The sequence below is a fragment of the Zootoca vivipara genome, chromosome 9 (genome assembly GCF_965207765.1).
Source record: "Zootoca vivipara chromosome 9, rZooViv2.hap1.1, whole genome shotgun sequence".
In the NCBI taxonomy this organism is placed as follows: domain Eukaryota; kingdom Metazoa; phylum Chordata; class Lepidosauria; order Squamata; family Lacertidae; genus Zootoca; species Zootoca vivipara.
Genome location: NC_142592.1, coordinates 70,684,559 through 70,698,354, shown reverse-complemented (window position 1 = coordinate 70,698,354; position 13,796 = coordinate 70,684,559). Strand labels below are relative to the sequence as shown.

Below are 13,796 nucleotides of genomic sequence, written 5' to 3'. Positions count from 1 at the left end.
GGGCACTGTCATACAGTGGTTCCGCTCCTTCCTCTTGGGCCGTGTCCAGAAAGTGGTGGTGGGGGATGAGTGTTCAGACCCCTGCGCTCTCACTTGTGGGGTGCCTCAGGGTTCTGTCCTCTCCCCCATGCTTTTTAACGTCTACATGCAGCCGCTGGGAGAGATCATCAGGGGGTTTGGGCTGGGTGTCCATCAGTATGTGGATGATACCCAGCTCTACCTCTCTTTTAAATCAGAACCAGTGAAGGCAGTGAAGGTCCTGTGTGAGTGCCTGGAGATGGTTGGAGGATGGATGGTGGCTAACAGATTGAGGTTGAATCCGGACAAGACAGAAGTACTGTTTGTGGGGGACAGGGGGTGGGCAGGTGTGGAGGACTCCCTGGTCCTGAATGGGGTAACTATACCCCTGCAGGACCAGGTGTGCAGCCTGGGGGACATTTTGGACTCACAGCTGTCCATGGAGGTGCAGGTAAATTCTGTGTCAAAGGCAGCTGTTTATCAGCTCCATGTGGTACGCAGGATGAGACCCTTCCTGCCCGCAAAGTGTCTTGCCAGAGTGGTGCATGCTCTAGTTATCTCCCACTTGGACTACTGCAATGCGTTCTACATGGTGCTACCTTTGAAGATGGCCTGGAAACTGCAACTAATCCAGAATGCGGCAGCCAGACTGGTGACTGGGAGTGGCCGCCGAGACCATATAACACCGGTCTTGAGAGAACTCAATTGGCTACCAGTACGTTTCCGAGCACAATACAAAGTGTTGGTTTTGACCTTTAAAGCCCTAAACGGCCTTGGTCCAGTATACCTGAAGGAGCGTCTCCACCCCCATCGTTCTGCCCGGACACTGAGGTCCAGCACTGAGGGCCTTCTGGAGGTTCCCTCACTGTGAGAAGCAAAGCTACAGGGAGCCAGGCAGAGGGCCTTCTCGGTAGTAGCACCTGCCCTGTGGAATGCCCTTCCATCAGATGTCAAAGAGATAAACAACTACCTGACATTTAGAAAACATCTGAAGGCAGCCTTGTTTAGGGAAGTTTTTAATGTGTGACATTTTACCACTAGAGGCTAAAGTCCACCAAAGATTAAATATGGAAACCAAGTGGTTGAAATATAGTGATTTGCTGATTGAAGTAGATAATAAATTAAAATTAAAGTCCTATGAACAGCTTAAAGACAAGCTTAATGATTGGTTGCAATAACATCAGATTAATGAAATGTTTAAGATGGATAATAAAAATACAGGTTTTCAAACAGAGAAATCCAGATTGGAATTGGAATTGTTAGATACATAGAGTAAAAACCTTTTTAAGATGTATAACTTGTGTGGCATACGAAGGATGAACAAGTGAAATTGGTAATGATAGATTGGGCCAAAGATGTGGGGCATAATATACTGCTCAAAGATTGGGAGAGGTTTTGGAAAAAAGGAGTTACGTTTACTGCATGTACTGCATTGAGAGAAAATAGGATGAAAATGATGTATAGATGGTACTTAACACCTGTAAAACTTGCAAAAATGTATCATACATCTGACAATAAATGCTGGAAATGTAAAGAAAAAGAAGGGACCTTTTACCATATGTGGTGGACGTGCCCCAAAGTAAAAGACTTATGGGGAAAGATTTATAATGAGATGAAAAAAGTGTTGAAAGACATCTTTATTAAGAAACCAGAAGCCTTATACTGGGAATAGTAGTGGAGGAAATCCCCCAAAAGGACATTACATTCTTTCTGTATGCCACAACTGCTGCGAGGCTACTACTTGCTAACAACTGGAAGAGCCAAGGTCTACCAACTATAGATGAATGGCAAATGAAGATGATGGACTTCATGGAACTTGCTGAATTGACTGGGAGACTCCGCGACCGGGAAGAAGAGGAGGTGGAGGAAGACGGGAAGAAATTAAAATTATATCTGAAAAAATATTGTAATATTTAAAATTGCTGATGGAAGTAGTTATACGTTTTCGGCATTTGCTTAGGATATAGGTTAAATTTCAAGATGTTTTTGAGGGAAGTATTGTATAAGAGATTAGCTATTAGAAACTGCCAAATAAGATTAGGGAAATGAAATTCAGAAGGGGGAACCGGGGGAAGTCCCCTACTGATGTAAAGAAAAAGTTATTATGTTGTAAGAATTTCCCCCCTTTTTAAATATATTTTTTGTGTTTTATTATAAAACGAATAAAAATTATTTAAATTTTTCCTCCCGCACAGGTTCTAATAACTGTCCACCCACCGTGAAGCAGAATTTCATTAGTGCCCCACAAGCTTTATCAGTTTTAAGTTTGAGGTGCCCCTTCCACAAAAGTGTGTCAGTGAAAGGGACTCCCGGGGATCTGAAGGAGTGTATTTGGTCCAGATTGAACCAGGTTATTCATTGCTCCAAACTTTGGAGAGGCCGGCCTGCCCCTTCTTCAGGGCAACTCCCTTCCCTCTGCTCCAGTATGAGGCCAGCACACATACCCCATTGCCCCCTCTTAAATCCCTTCAACTATTTTTTTTAAAAAAGCAACCACTATCAAAGACTTTAAAAACCAGCACCTAAACCGTTTCAGTAAATGCTGGGGGCCTAAAACAGATGTGAATGGGCAGCGCAAATCAGAGTGCATTGTGTGTGTGCAACTTGCAAGAGGACAAAGGAAGAGAGTCTTTGCTTCACGCCCCACTCGGCTCTCCTCCTCTTCACTTCCTGCATCAATGGGGAAATGTTATAGGTCCACCTCATAGGGATATTGTAAAGACAGCAGAGTTTGTTTTTATGAAGTGCTTTGAACGCTCTGAGTGTCCTCTGCAGAGGTCTCGTTTAGCTCCCCATGTTAAGTCCCCACAGCCTTTGTTCAGAGGGGCTCTGGCCCTGCCCGCCCATCCCTGCGCCACCTTCCCATTTCATTCAAGGTGCACAGCCAGGAGATGGATTTTTCAACAAACTCCCCTTTATTCCTGCCGCCATCCCAGAGAACTCTTCAACACTTCACCCCAAACATAACAAAGAAGGAGGTGTGCATCGATTCATTCAACTGATTTATTTAAAAAATAGACAAGGGTTTCAAGGTAACTTTGTGTACATAAACATGTGCTTTCAAATGTTCTCGTTCCTTTTCTTTCTTCCTGAAACTTTATTACACCTGCAACAATGGGGATTATAATGCTGTCTCTCTCCTACTGATCTAACCAGCCCTGCTCCACAATTGCCACCACTCTCCCATTCCATTCCCCCCTCCAATGGTCTCTACTGAAGAGGCCAGAAACCATCTTGGCTGCAAGTCCTGGGAGATCTGCTCCCTCCTTAGAGACCTTTCCATTTGGCTTGGGAAGGCGAGGCCTGGAGTGACTGATGGGTGGACAGACTCCAGCTACAAAGGCTGAAGCTGCTGAGAGGCCTGTTGAAGAGGACCATCATGGCAGGAGTCCTGGAAGAGCAGCTTCCTGCTTTGCAGGCCTTTTCCACCTGGCCTGGGAGGGCGGAACTAGGATTGACTCCAGCTGAAAAATCTGAGGCTGCTGCGTTTTCGGGGGGGGGGGCGTTGTTGCTGTTGGCATTTTGTATTTATATTTTAGATCTTGTTGTGATTTATGTGGAAATTGTTCAGTTCAATTTTTCAATCCCAGCATTCCAAACTAACCCTATCACCATCTAGCATTTCCTAAAATTTACTATTATACTGTAATTACCATTAATATATTAATGTCATTGATACATATGTATACAACTTTAAATACAAACACCAAGACATTGCACTGAGACTTTCAGTAAACGCACATGCATGCACTTGTCAAGAGTCTCATTCGAGAGTCAGTGTGGTACAGTGCTTAAGAGTTTTGGACTAGGACCTGGGAGACCTGGGTTCAAGTCCCCACTCAGCCATGAAGCTCACTGGGTGATGGCTTCACAGCCTAAGCTGCCTCACAGGGTTGTTGTCAGGATTAAATGATGAGGGGGAGAACCACTATACACCACACTGAGCTTCTTGAAGAAACAGGTGGTATATAAAGGCAACCAATAGATTTCACTAAGAAGAAAGGTAAGATTCTGCACTTGGGCAAGAAGAATCAGCTGCACAAATATAAGATGGGGGACACTGGGCTTGCCAGTAGTACATGCGGAAAAGACCTGGGGTCTTAGTGGACCACAAGACTAACATGAGTCAACAGTATGATGCAGCAGTGAAAAAGGCTGTTATTTTAGACTGCGTCCAAAGAAGTCAAGTGTCCAGATCAAGGGAAGTAATAGCCCCACTTTCTTCTGCCTTGTTCAGACCACACCTGGAGTCCTGTGTCCAGTTCTGGGTGCCCCAATTTAAGAAGGATTTTGACAAGCTGGAAGGTGTGCAGAGGGGGGGGTGACCAAGACAATTAAGCGTTGGGAAACAATTAAGCCTTCTGAGGAACAGAAAGGGCTGTCACGTGGAAGATCGAAGAAGCTCGTTTTCACCGGCTCTGGAGGCTGGGACCCAAACCAATGGTGTCAAATTAAGATGCCCTTGGTAGGTTGTGGACTCTCCTTCCTTGGAGGTTTGTAAGGAGAAGTTTGAATATGTCATGAATGCTTTAGTTGAGAGTCCTGCAGTGGACTAGACGACCCAGGGGTCCTTGCAGGTCTAAAATTCTATGATTCTCCCCTGTATGAATGCTTTGATGGGCCATGAGCTTGGTCCTCTTTCCGAAGCTCTTCCCACATTCCAAGCACTGATATGGTTTCTCCCCTGTGTGAATTCTTTGGTGGGAAGTGAGATTGGCTTTCCACATTTCACGCATTGATAGGGTTTCTCCCCGGTATGATTGCTTTGATGGGTAGCGAGATGGGCCCTGTGACTGAAGCTCTTTCCACATTCCAAGCACTGATGGGGTTTCTCACCACTGTGAATTCTTTGATAAGAAGTGAAACTTTCCTTCTGGGTGAAGCTCTTTCCACAATTGAAGCACTGACAGGGTTTTTCCCCAGAATGAATTTATCAGGGCAGAATCAGTAGTTCGGAATCCCCTGACATGGAAGAGAGCTTTCGGTTAGAACCAGAAGCAGCAGAGGAGGGGGTAGGAGAGCCCAGCATGGAAATGTTAGACTCTTTAAATGCAGGGGATCAGGAAAGAGGGGGAAGTGAACCAGCAACCTCACAGGCACCGCAAGGGTTAAGCTCTGAATCGGAGGGAGGAGGGAGATTTACGAGGAGAAGAGGCGGAGTGAGAGTAGAGTTATAAAGTTCCCACACTTTAAGTGCTGGGAAAAGAGGAAAAGGTCATTGGCGGTATCTGATTCAACAGAGTCAAACTAATTGTGATGAGCTCACAATGTAAATACTTGTAAATAAAACCATAAAAACGTCAACGGTGTGAAGTGGCAATTACTGTGAAGAGAGAAATGTAACTCCCTGGCAGAATTCTTTGGTGGGAAGTGAGACCAGAGCTCCCACATTCTGAGCACTGGTAGGGCTTCTCACCTGTATGAATTCTTTGGTCTGCCATGAAATTGACACTGTGATTAAAGCTCTTCCCACATCCCAAGCACTGATAGGGTTTCTCCCCTGTGTGAATTCTTTGGTGGGAAGTGAGATCGGCTCTCTGGCAGAAACTCTTTCCCCAATCCAAGCACTGATAGGGTTTCTCCCCGGTATGAATGCTTTGATGGGTAGCGAGATGGGCCCTGTGACTGAAGCTCTTTCCACATTCCAAGCACTGATAGGGTTTCTCCCCTGTGTGGATTCTTTGGTGGGAGGTGAGATTGGCCCTATGGCAGTAAGTCTTTCCACATTCCAAGCACTGATAGGGTTTCTCACCACTGTGAATTCTTTGATGGGTAGTGAGACTTTGCTTCCGACTGAAGCTCTTCCCACATTCCAAGCACTGATAGGGTTTCTCCCCTGTGTGAATTCTTTGGTGGGAAATGAGACTTGCCTTCTGGCTGAAGCTTTTCCCACAATTCACGCATTGATAGGGTTTCTCCCCAGTATGAATTCTTTGGTGGGAAGTGAGACCGGAGCTCACAGTGAAACTCTTCCCGCATTCTGAGCACTGATAGGGCTTCTCACCACTGTGAATTCTTTGATGGGCTGTGAGATTCGCCCTGTGATTGAAGCTCTTCCCACATTCTGAGCACTGATAGGGTTTCTCGCCTGTATGAATTATTTTATGGGCTATGAGATGGGTGCTCTGACTGAAGCTCTTTCCACACACTTGGCATTGAAATGGCTTCTCCCCCCTGTGAATTCTCTGGTGTTTATAGAAGGTTGTGCTTGTATTAAAGCTTTCCCTACATTCCAAGCACTGACAGGCTTTCTCCCTGCTGTGAGTTATTTGATGCGACATGAGATGTGCACTCTTACTGAAGCTCTTTCCACATTCCAAGTATTTCAGTGGGTCCTCCCCTGTGTGAATTATTTCCTGTGAAGTGAGGCTTTCATTCCAACAGAAAGTCTTTCCCCATTCAGAGAACTGAGAGGGTTTCTTCCCAATAGCATTTCTTTGGTGGGTAGTCGAATAGGAGCTGTGACTGAAGCTCTCTCCACACTCCAAGAGCGGCAATGGCTTCTCCACTGTGTGGATTCTGTCATGGGTGCCCTCGCTCTCAATTTCCAAATCATCACCACCTGCAATGAAGAATGAAATGGATTAGAGTTGCAGGAAGAAATGGAGTGCCACTGTATTGAATATGGATAGAGGAAGAATTCCATGCATCAACAATTGCTGACCACACAATAGAGGTGGTCAGTGTTAGGAACAGAGATAGGAAAGCTAGGACCTAAAGGCCACCTTAAACCGAGGATATGGGCACAACAACGGAATGTCTAGGCACACTCTCTTATAACAAGAATACAAAACTGAAAAGGAATGAACAGCAGCTAAAATAATATGTTCATTTTTCACATCGTCTAGTCCTTCCCCTGCCCACCCCCCTGATCTTTTAAAGAAAATCTCTCCTTCAGTCTCAGAGAGTAGCTGGAAGTGGAGAGGCAGAAAAAGGTCCTCCTTTCCTTCCACACTGTGGTTTTAATCCAAAATCTTAGGCGTAGTACTGTGCACAGAGCTCAGAAACTCTGAGAGAACCTGCTGCAAGACAGACCCAAAAAAGAAAATAACAGAACACCACTAGTCATCACATACAGCTCCCAAGTTAAAACAGTACAACGCATCATCAGAGATCTACAGCCTCTCCTGGACAATGACAGCTCCCTTTCTCAAGCTCTGGGAGGAAGACCTTTCATTGCCTACAGACAGCCACCCAATCTTAAACAACTCCTCACCCACAATAATACAACCACCAGACTTAACATGGACACTGGTACCAGAGCCTGCAATAAACCCAGATGCCAACTTTGCTGCCACATACACCCAGACAACACCATTACTGGCCCCAACAACATCCAACATACCATCTCAGGACTATTTAATTGCTCATCCTCTAACATTGTGTATGCCATCAAATGCCAACAGTGCCCTTCAGCTCTCTATATTGGACAAACAGGCCAAACCCTACGCCAAAGGATAAATGGACATAAATCTGACATCAGGAACCATAAGACTGAAAAACCAGTAGGAGAACACTTCAATCTCCCAGGACATTCTATACAAGATCTCAAAGCAGCTGTTTTATTACAGAGAAATTTCAGGAACAGACTGGAAAGAGAAGTTGCTGAATTGGAAATCATTACCAAGCTTAAAACCATGGAAGCACCTGGGATGAATAGAGACATCGGATTCTTATCTCATTATGCATGATCAAGCTCTCTTTAGCACCTCAGCCCAGGACTAATTGCAGCCATCAGCAGCCATTAACAGCCATCTCCAGGTTTACCACTCCCATCAGCCCACCACCCATTCCCACCCACCCCCACCACCCTCTGTATATATATAGGGTCTGACACTTCTGTTTCTAGTGTATCTGAAGAAGTGTGCATGCACACGAAAGCTCATACCAAAATATAAACTTAGTTGGTCTTTAAGGTGCTACTGAAGGAATTTTTTTATTTAGCTCAGAAACTGTTAGTGTCTGTGAAATTCCCTGTCGCAAAATGCGCCTAGAACCATGGGAGTTTCAGGCACTAGAGGGGGTGGATGATTTTGTCTACCTAAGAAACCAACAACCTCTTCATCGATGCTGACCTGGACAAGCTATGGCAACGGCTCACCTCTCCAAAAGGGAATGGGCGAATGGGATGCTAACCGTTCAATACCAAGATGAAGGTCTATCAGGATTGTGTGTTGAGCAAGCTGCTTTGGGAAGTGAATTGTGGACAATTACAACCATCAGTAACACCCCCTCAATGCCTTCCACAAGCTCTGTGTCAGGAAGCTTTTGGGCATCACAAGGCAGGAGACAGTGTCAAACAAGGATGTGCTCTCCTAACCTCAAATTCCCAGCATGTTCCCATTCCATTCTCAGCAAACTCTATGCTGGCTTGATCATGTCCACGGTCAAAACATGTCCATAGCTCTCCATTTCAGGTCAGTTTTGGGGGTATTAGAATCTCAGATGCTGCGAATGGCCCTGTTGAGCTCCCTCAAAACCGGGGAGGCTTATGACACATCACAGAGATATGATTTCCAAAGAGATATTATGATCCAGCAGGGAGCCTTACTGAGAGAGGCCATGATCCCGTGATTCTCCTCCATGACTTCCTTATGCAGAGCTCTCTGGTCAGGATCCAGCAACGCCCACTCCTCGTCTGTGAAATGAACAGCGACATCTTCAAAGCACACTGGACCCTAAGAGAGGAAGAAAAAGGTCCTCTTTAGACAGCATAAAGATTATCTGCTACATATTGCTCTGTTTCTTTCTGCTCATTAAATGGTGTTTTGTTTCAATGGGATCGTCGTGCTGCAAGTTTTAATTGTGGTTGCTCCTTTTAATGTCTTAATGGAATTCTTATCTTGTGTGATTTAGTGATGGACATTAATCTTAATGTAAACGGGTGGAACTCTTCATTGTGTTCTTACAATCCTTCTGTCTGTACCAGACGGAAGGATCCCCTCTCTGCTCCCCATGTGCTCTTCTGGGGGGGGTACCCTTCTGATGCCCTAAAGACACATTCAAGAAGTGTACTGGGGGAAAGGGGGGGAGGAGAAGGGGGGAAAGCCCCATTGTGCAACTGATGCGAACTGGGAACTGTTTTTTAGGCTTGATGAACTGCTTATAAGTCTATCGTACTTTAGCATTCAATGATAACTCTAGAAATAAAACTTCAATGACTTATGAATGATCCTAGTGACCTTCAGAAGGTGAGTTAAGGCAAGATGGCTCTTCCTTATTCTCAGCACATTAATAATAATAATAATAATAATAATAATAATAATAATAATAATAATAATATATCCCGCCCTCCCCAGTCAAAACCAGGCTCAGGGCAGCTAACACCAGTAAAATTACAATAAGACGTAAAAGAAAGAAAAACAATTAATTAAAATACGGGTTAAAATACGATTTAAATTTTAAAATTTTAAAATGCAGCTTCATTTTAAAGTAGCCCAAATCAAAACCACGAGGGAGGAAAACACAGGGGTCAGACTGAGTCCAGCCCAAAGGCCAGGCGGAACAGCTCCGTCTTGTAGGCCCTGAGGAAAGATGTCAAATCCCGCAGGGCCCTGGTCTCCTGTGAGAGAGCGTTCCTCCAAGTCGGGGCCAGTACTGAAAAGGCCCTGGCCCTAGCTGACGCCAATCTAGCCACCTTATGGCTCAGGATCTTCAAAATGTTGTTATTTGTGGACCTTAAGGTCCTCCACAGGGCATACCAGGAAAGGCGGTCCCGTAGGTACGAGGGTACATTAAGCTTCTCGAATGGCATTTCCAGCCTCTTGGCTTCTGTCCAAGCTGCCCATGACAAAGATGCCTTAAGAGAAGCTTGGACAGAAGCCAAGGGGAGGAGAGAGATTCCTTGGGTGCCAGAGGCACCCTGGCTGCCCCACCCCTCAGCCCTCTTCCCCACAATGCTCTTTCCTTCTACCTGATCTGGTTCCACAGCCGTTGCTTCTCCTTCACCACCATGAACAAATGGAAGAGGAGGTCTAGCTGGCATCATCCAGTCACCTGCAAGAGACAAAGGTAAGTGGGAAGCCAGGAGTGCAGCTGCTCTCCAAAAAGTCTCACCTTCTGAGTGCATTGGGACATTTGGACCCATTTCATAATTTAGTTGGGTTAAAATATACATCTCCCTTCCTTGGTGCTCTTGGCCCCAAGTGTCTTCACCCCTCAGAAGATGAAAAGAACCCATGGATTCGTTTTGATATCCACAGAAATGGAGAACGGATTCCTTCCTTACCCAGCAGCCTCTCTCTGGTGTCCAACGGAGTCCTTTCACTCTCAGAGGAATCTGGGCCCATTTCTGCAAACAGAACCTGTCTCTGAAATAGCAACAAAGATTCAAAACAAAATATGACGAAGGGTTAGAAAAGGAATGACAGAGGCAAAAATCTAAGGGCAATCTGATAACATTCAATGGCTGCTTTCTAAAAAAGGATGGTAGATTAATAGAGAATTTTCAGATACTCTCCCTCTTGTTCGGAGCCTCTTGGGAGTATCCAAAGGAAAGTCTCTCTCACCTGCTTTCTCTCCTCTGCCTGACTCAGGAGGAAACCTTCGGCCAGGGCCACTGCCTGGGAACTGGTCTCTGCTCCGCATTCCCTCACCCAGCTCTCCATCTCTGGGGGAAGGACAGCCAGGAACTGCTCCAAGATCACCAGGTCCAGCATCTCAGCTTTCGTGTGCCTTTCTGGCTTCAGCCATCGATGGTAAAGGTTGTAGAGTCGGCTGCAAACCTCTCGGGGTCCTTTGGCCTCCTGAAAGCAGAACTGCCGGAACTGCTGGCTCTGCACCTCTGAGTGGAGAGTGTCCTCCTCACCCAGGATCTTCTGCACAGCGTTTCCCCAGAATCCCCCACTGCACCCAGTTCTGACGGCATGGCCTCTTCCTCCTTCAGGGCCAGCTGAGTCTTGCTCATCCATCTGTGCTCTCAGGAAGCCTCCAAGAGAGATGAAGGAATCCCTTGATCTTCTGCCAAGTTCTGTCTGTCCGAATTAGAGGTGGTAGGAAATTCTACAAAGCAAATACATTGTTCTATTTAAAAACTGACATATTGCCTGGAGGAGAAAAATGTTGTGTGAAGAAGTATGTATGAGTCTTGGAAGCAGGGCCGGCCCTAAGGCAAGGCTGGGTGGCGCAATGCGCCAGGGCGCTGGGCCGCCAGGGGGTGCCACGCTGCGCCCACCAGACAGCCCGGCCGCCCTCCCGCTCGCCCTGCTCCTTGCCCCCCGCCCGCCTACCCGCCACAGGTTTAGTCCTGGCCTCAGCCTGGCGGGTCGGGTCGGGGGCATGAGGAGGACAAAAGGCTGGGCGCTGCATGGCACCGCCCCCCCCCCAGCAGAGGCCTCCGCGCAGGAGGAGGAGGCGCCGGCGCCCCGGAGGACAACCAGGCAGCCCGGCCCACCCGCTGCGGCGCCCTGAGCCCAGCCCACCCTCTGTGCCCGGCCCGCCCATGCCATGTCCCTCCTCTGCGTCTGTGGTGAGTTGGGGGGGCGGCAGAGGGACCTTTGCGCCACAGTGCTCGATGTGGTTAAGACGGGCCTGCTTGAAAGAGCCAGCTCTGAGGTTTGGAGGAGGAGGAGGAGGAGGAGGAGAAGAAGAAGCCTGGAGAAGAGAAGGTTAAGGGGTGATATGATAGCCATGTTCAAATATATGAAAGGATGTCATATGGAGGAGGGAGGAAGATTGTTTTCTGCTGCTCCAGAGAAGCGGACACGGAGCAATGGATTCAAACTTCAAGAAAGAAGATTCCACCTAAACATTAGGAAGAACGTCCTGACAGTAAGAGCTGTTCAACAGTGGAATTTGCTACCAAGGAGTGTGGTGGAGTCTCCTTCTTTGGAGGTCTTTAAGCAGAGGCTTGACAGCCATCTGTCAGGAATGCTTTGATGGTGTTTCCTGCTTGGCAGGGGGTTGGACTGGATGGCCCTTGTGGTCTCTTCCAACTCTATGATTCTATGAGGAGGAAGTCTGCAGCTCTCCTAGAGGGAAAGTGACCATAAAAATGTGCAGGGAACTGTTGGTCTTTCTGAGAGATGAATCAGCCTGGCTGCTCCTGCCTGTCAGAGTTTTAAGTCAAGGAATGAAGTCAGAACTGTGATTGACAAGTGAGTCGTTTGTACTTTGTTTATAGTTTTTGCACTGGGTTATAGTGGGGGTCCTAACCCAGGGCTCCTCAAGAGTTGCTCTCCTGCCCAACCCCATTTCAGGGCACATTTGTTCCCTTACCTGGCTAACTCCTGAGGGCCAAGTGGGTGAAGCCAAATGACATGTGGGTGGGGTCAAAAGACAGCACTCAAAAGCAAATAAAGTGGGACTCACTTTCCTATAATGATGATGATAATGATGGTGATGTTACATTGCTTAACACCCCACCCCCAGTCATGAATCCTTGGGGACACACCTGGGTCCATCTTGGTTGTTTGAGGCTCAGGTGCCCATTCTAGCTCTGCCACCCACAGTCCCAGAGGTGGCCCTGGCCCTCCCTGCTCTGCACCAGATCATGGGATGGTTGCAACACTCTCTGTGTGAAACTGATCTGGAAGGCGACTGGGAAACTGGCCCAAAATGCAGCAGCCAGATGATTGGCTGGGCTGCCTTTCTGTATTAAGGGCATTTCTCTCCCCCCTCTTTGTCCAGGGAGATCAAGGCGGCATCCATGGGTCTACCCCTCCTCACTGAGTCCCCCCACAACAAACACATTGGATTCCTGTTTTAAAACAGTTGCATTGGGTGTTTCCTTTCCAGCAGGACCTCTCCTGCTCTGGATGCCTTGGCTGGTGAGACCTCCAGAGGTGCTTTCACAGATCTATAGAGGTGGATATACAGAGGTGGATGGCACCCTAAGGATCATCTAGTCCAACCCCCGGCAATCTCAGGGGGTATACATGCATCTGGAGGAACTAAGCACTGGAGGAGAAAATGAGCCCTGCAGGATCAGGCCAGAGGAGTCCCTCTTGAGTCCAGCCTCCTGTTTCCACAGGGGCCAACCAGGCACTCCTTATGGGAAGCCCAACTGCAAGACTGGAGCACCAGAGCCACTTTCTCTGAAACAGGGCTGCCTCCTATGGGGGAGACAGAGCAGAGGAGCCCCCCATCGCCCTCTCCTCCTCCACGGATTGACCTCCTCCTCTTTTAACGCCACCTTGATTGGTGACTTCCCTGCCTCTTGTGGGAGGGAGTTCCACAGGTTTTACTCTCCCCTGCAAGAGGAAGCGCTTTCTCTTCTCTGCCCCCCTTCCTTCCTTCCTTGCACAGGCGAGGTTTTAGGGACCAGGCTATATTTCATGTCCGAATGTTTCCATCCGCCGACAACCTCTGTTATAAAAGGGGACTGATCCATACATCTGAATGGGGTTTCTTTGCATGCATTTCCCTGCTCCCCGAGGGGTTGGCAAGGCATCCATGCAAAAGAAGAACAGAGCTGCCTGCCGTCCTGCTACCTCGCCCCTCCCTGGCAGGACCGGACCCCCCCCCCCATTGCAGCTCCGGGACCCCCTCTCTCCCTATGTGTCCTATGCTATGGCGGGGGAGGGGAGACTCACCGGATCCCAGCAGGCAGGCGCCCCCCAGGCAGCATCTGCACTCAGAGCCGAACCAACGGGACCCACACACGGAAAGGGAGGGGCTGGGCTGTCGCTCGGGAGGACCTGCCCTCCCCGTCTGTCTTTCTGCCTTTCTTTCCTCTCCTCTCTAGGAATCCAGCTCGTTTCCCTTTAACCCTTGCCAAGCCGAGCGCACCCAACTGACGCCTCTCCCCTCTGGAGAGCAGGAGCATCGCGCACCAATGG

The 13,796-nt window shown here is 47.8% G+C and overlaps 1 protein-coding gene across 1 annotated transcript; it reads right to left on the bottom strand.

The window, feature by feature from the left end:
• Nucleotides 1–3,007: 3,007 nt before the first annotated feature.
• On the bottom strand, nucleotides 3,008–13,700 carry LOC118090893 (uncharacterized). The gene is made up of 6 exons (XM_060279347.2): nucleotides 13,551–13,700; nucleotides 10,527–11,019; nucleotides 10,247–10,328; nucleotides 9,932–10,014; nucleotides 8,570–8,696; nucleotides 3,008–6,580 (listed from the first exon to the last, which is right to left on the bottom strand). The coding sequence occupies exons 2-6, from the start codon at nucleotides 10,926–10,928 to the stop codon at nucleotides 5,319–5,321; spliced, it is 1,956 nt and encodes a 651-aa protein (XP_060135330.1). The 5' UTR covers nucleotides 10,929–11,019; nucleotides 13,551–13,700; the 3' UTR covers nucleotides 3,008–5,318.
• Between the last annotated feature and the right edge of the window lie 96 nt (nucleotides 13,701–13,796).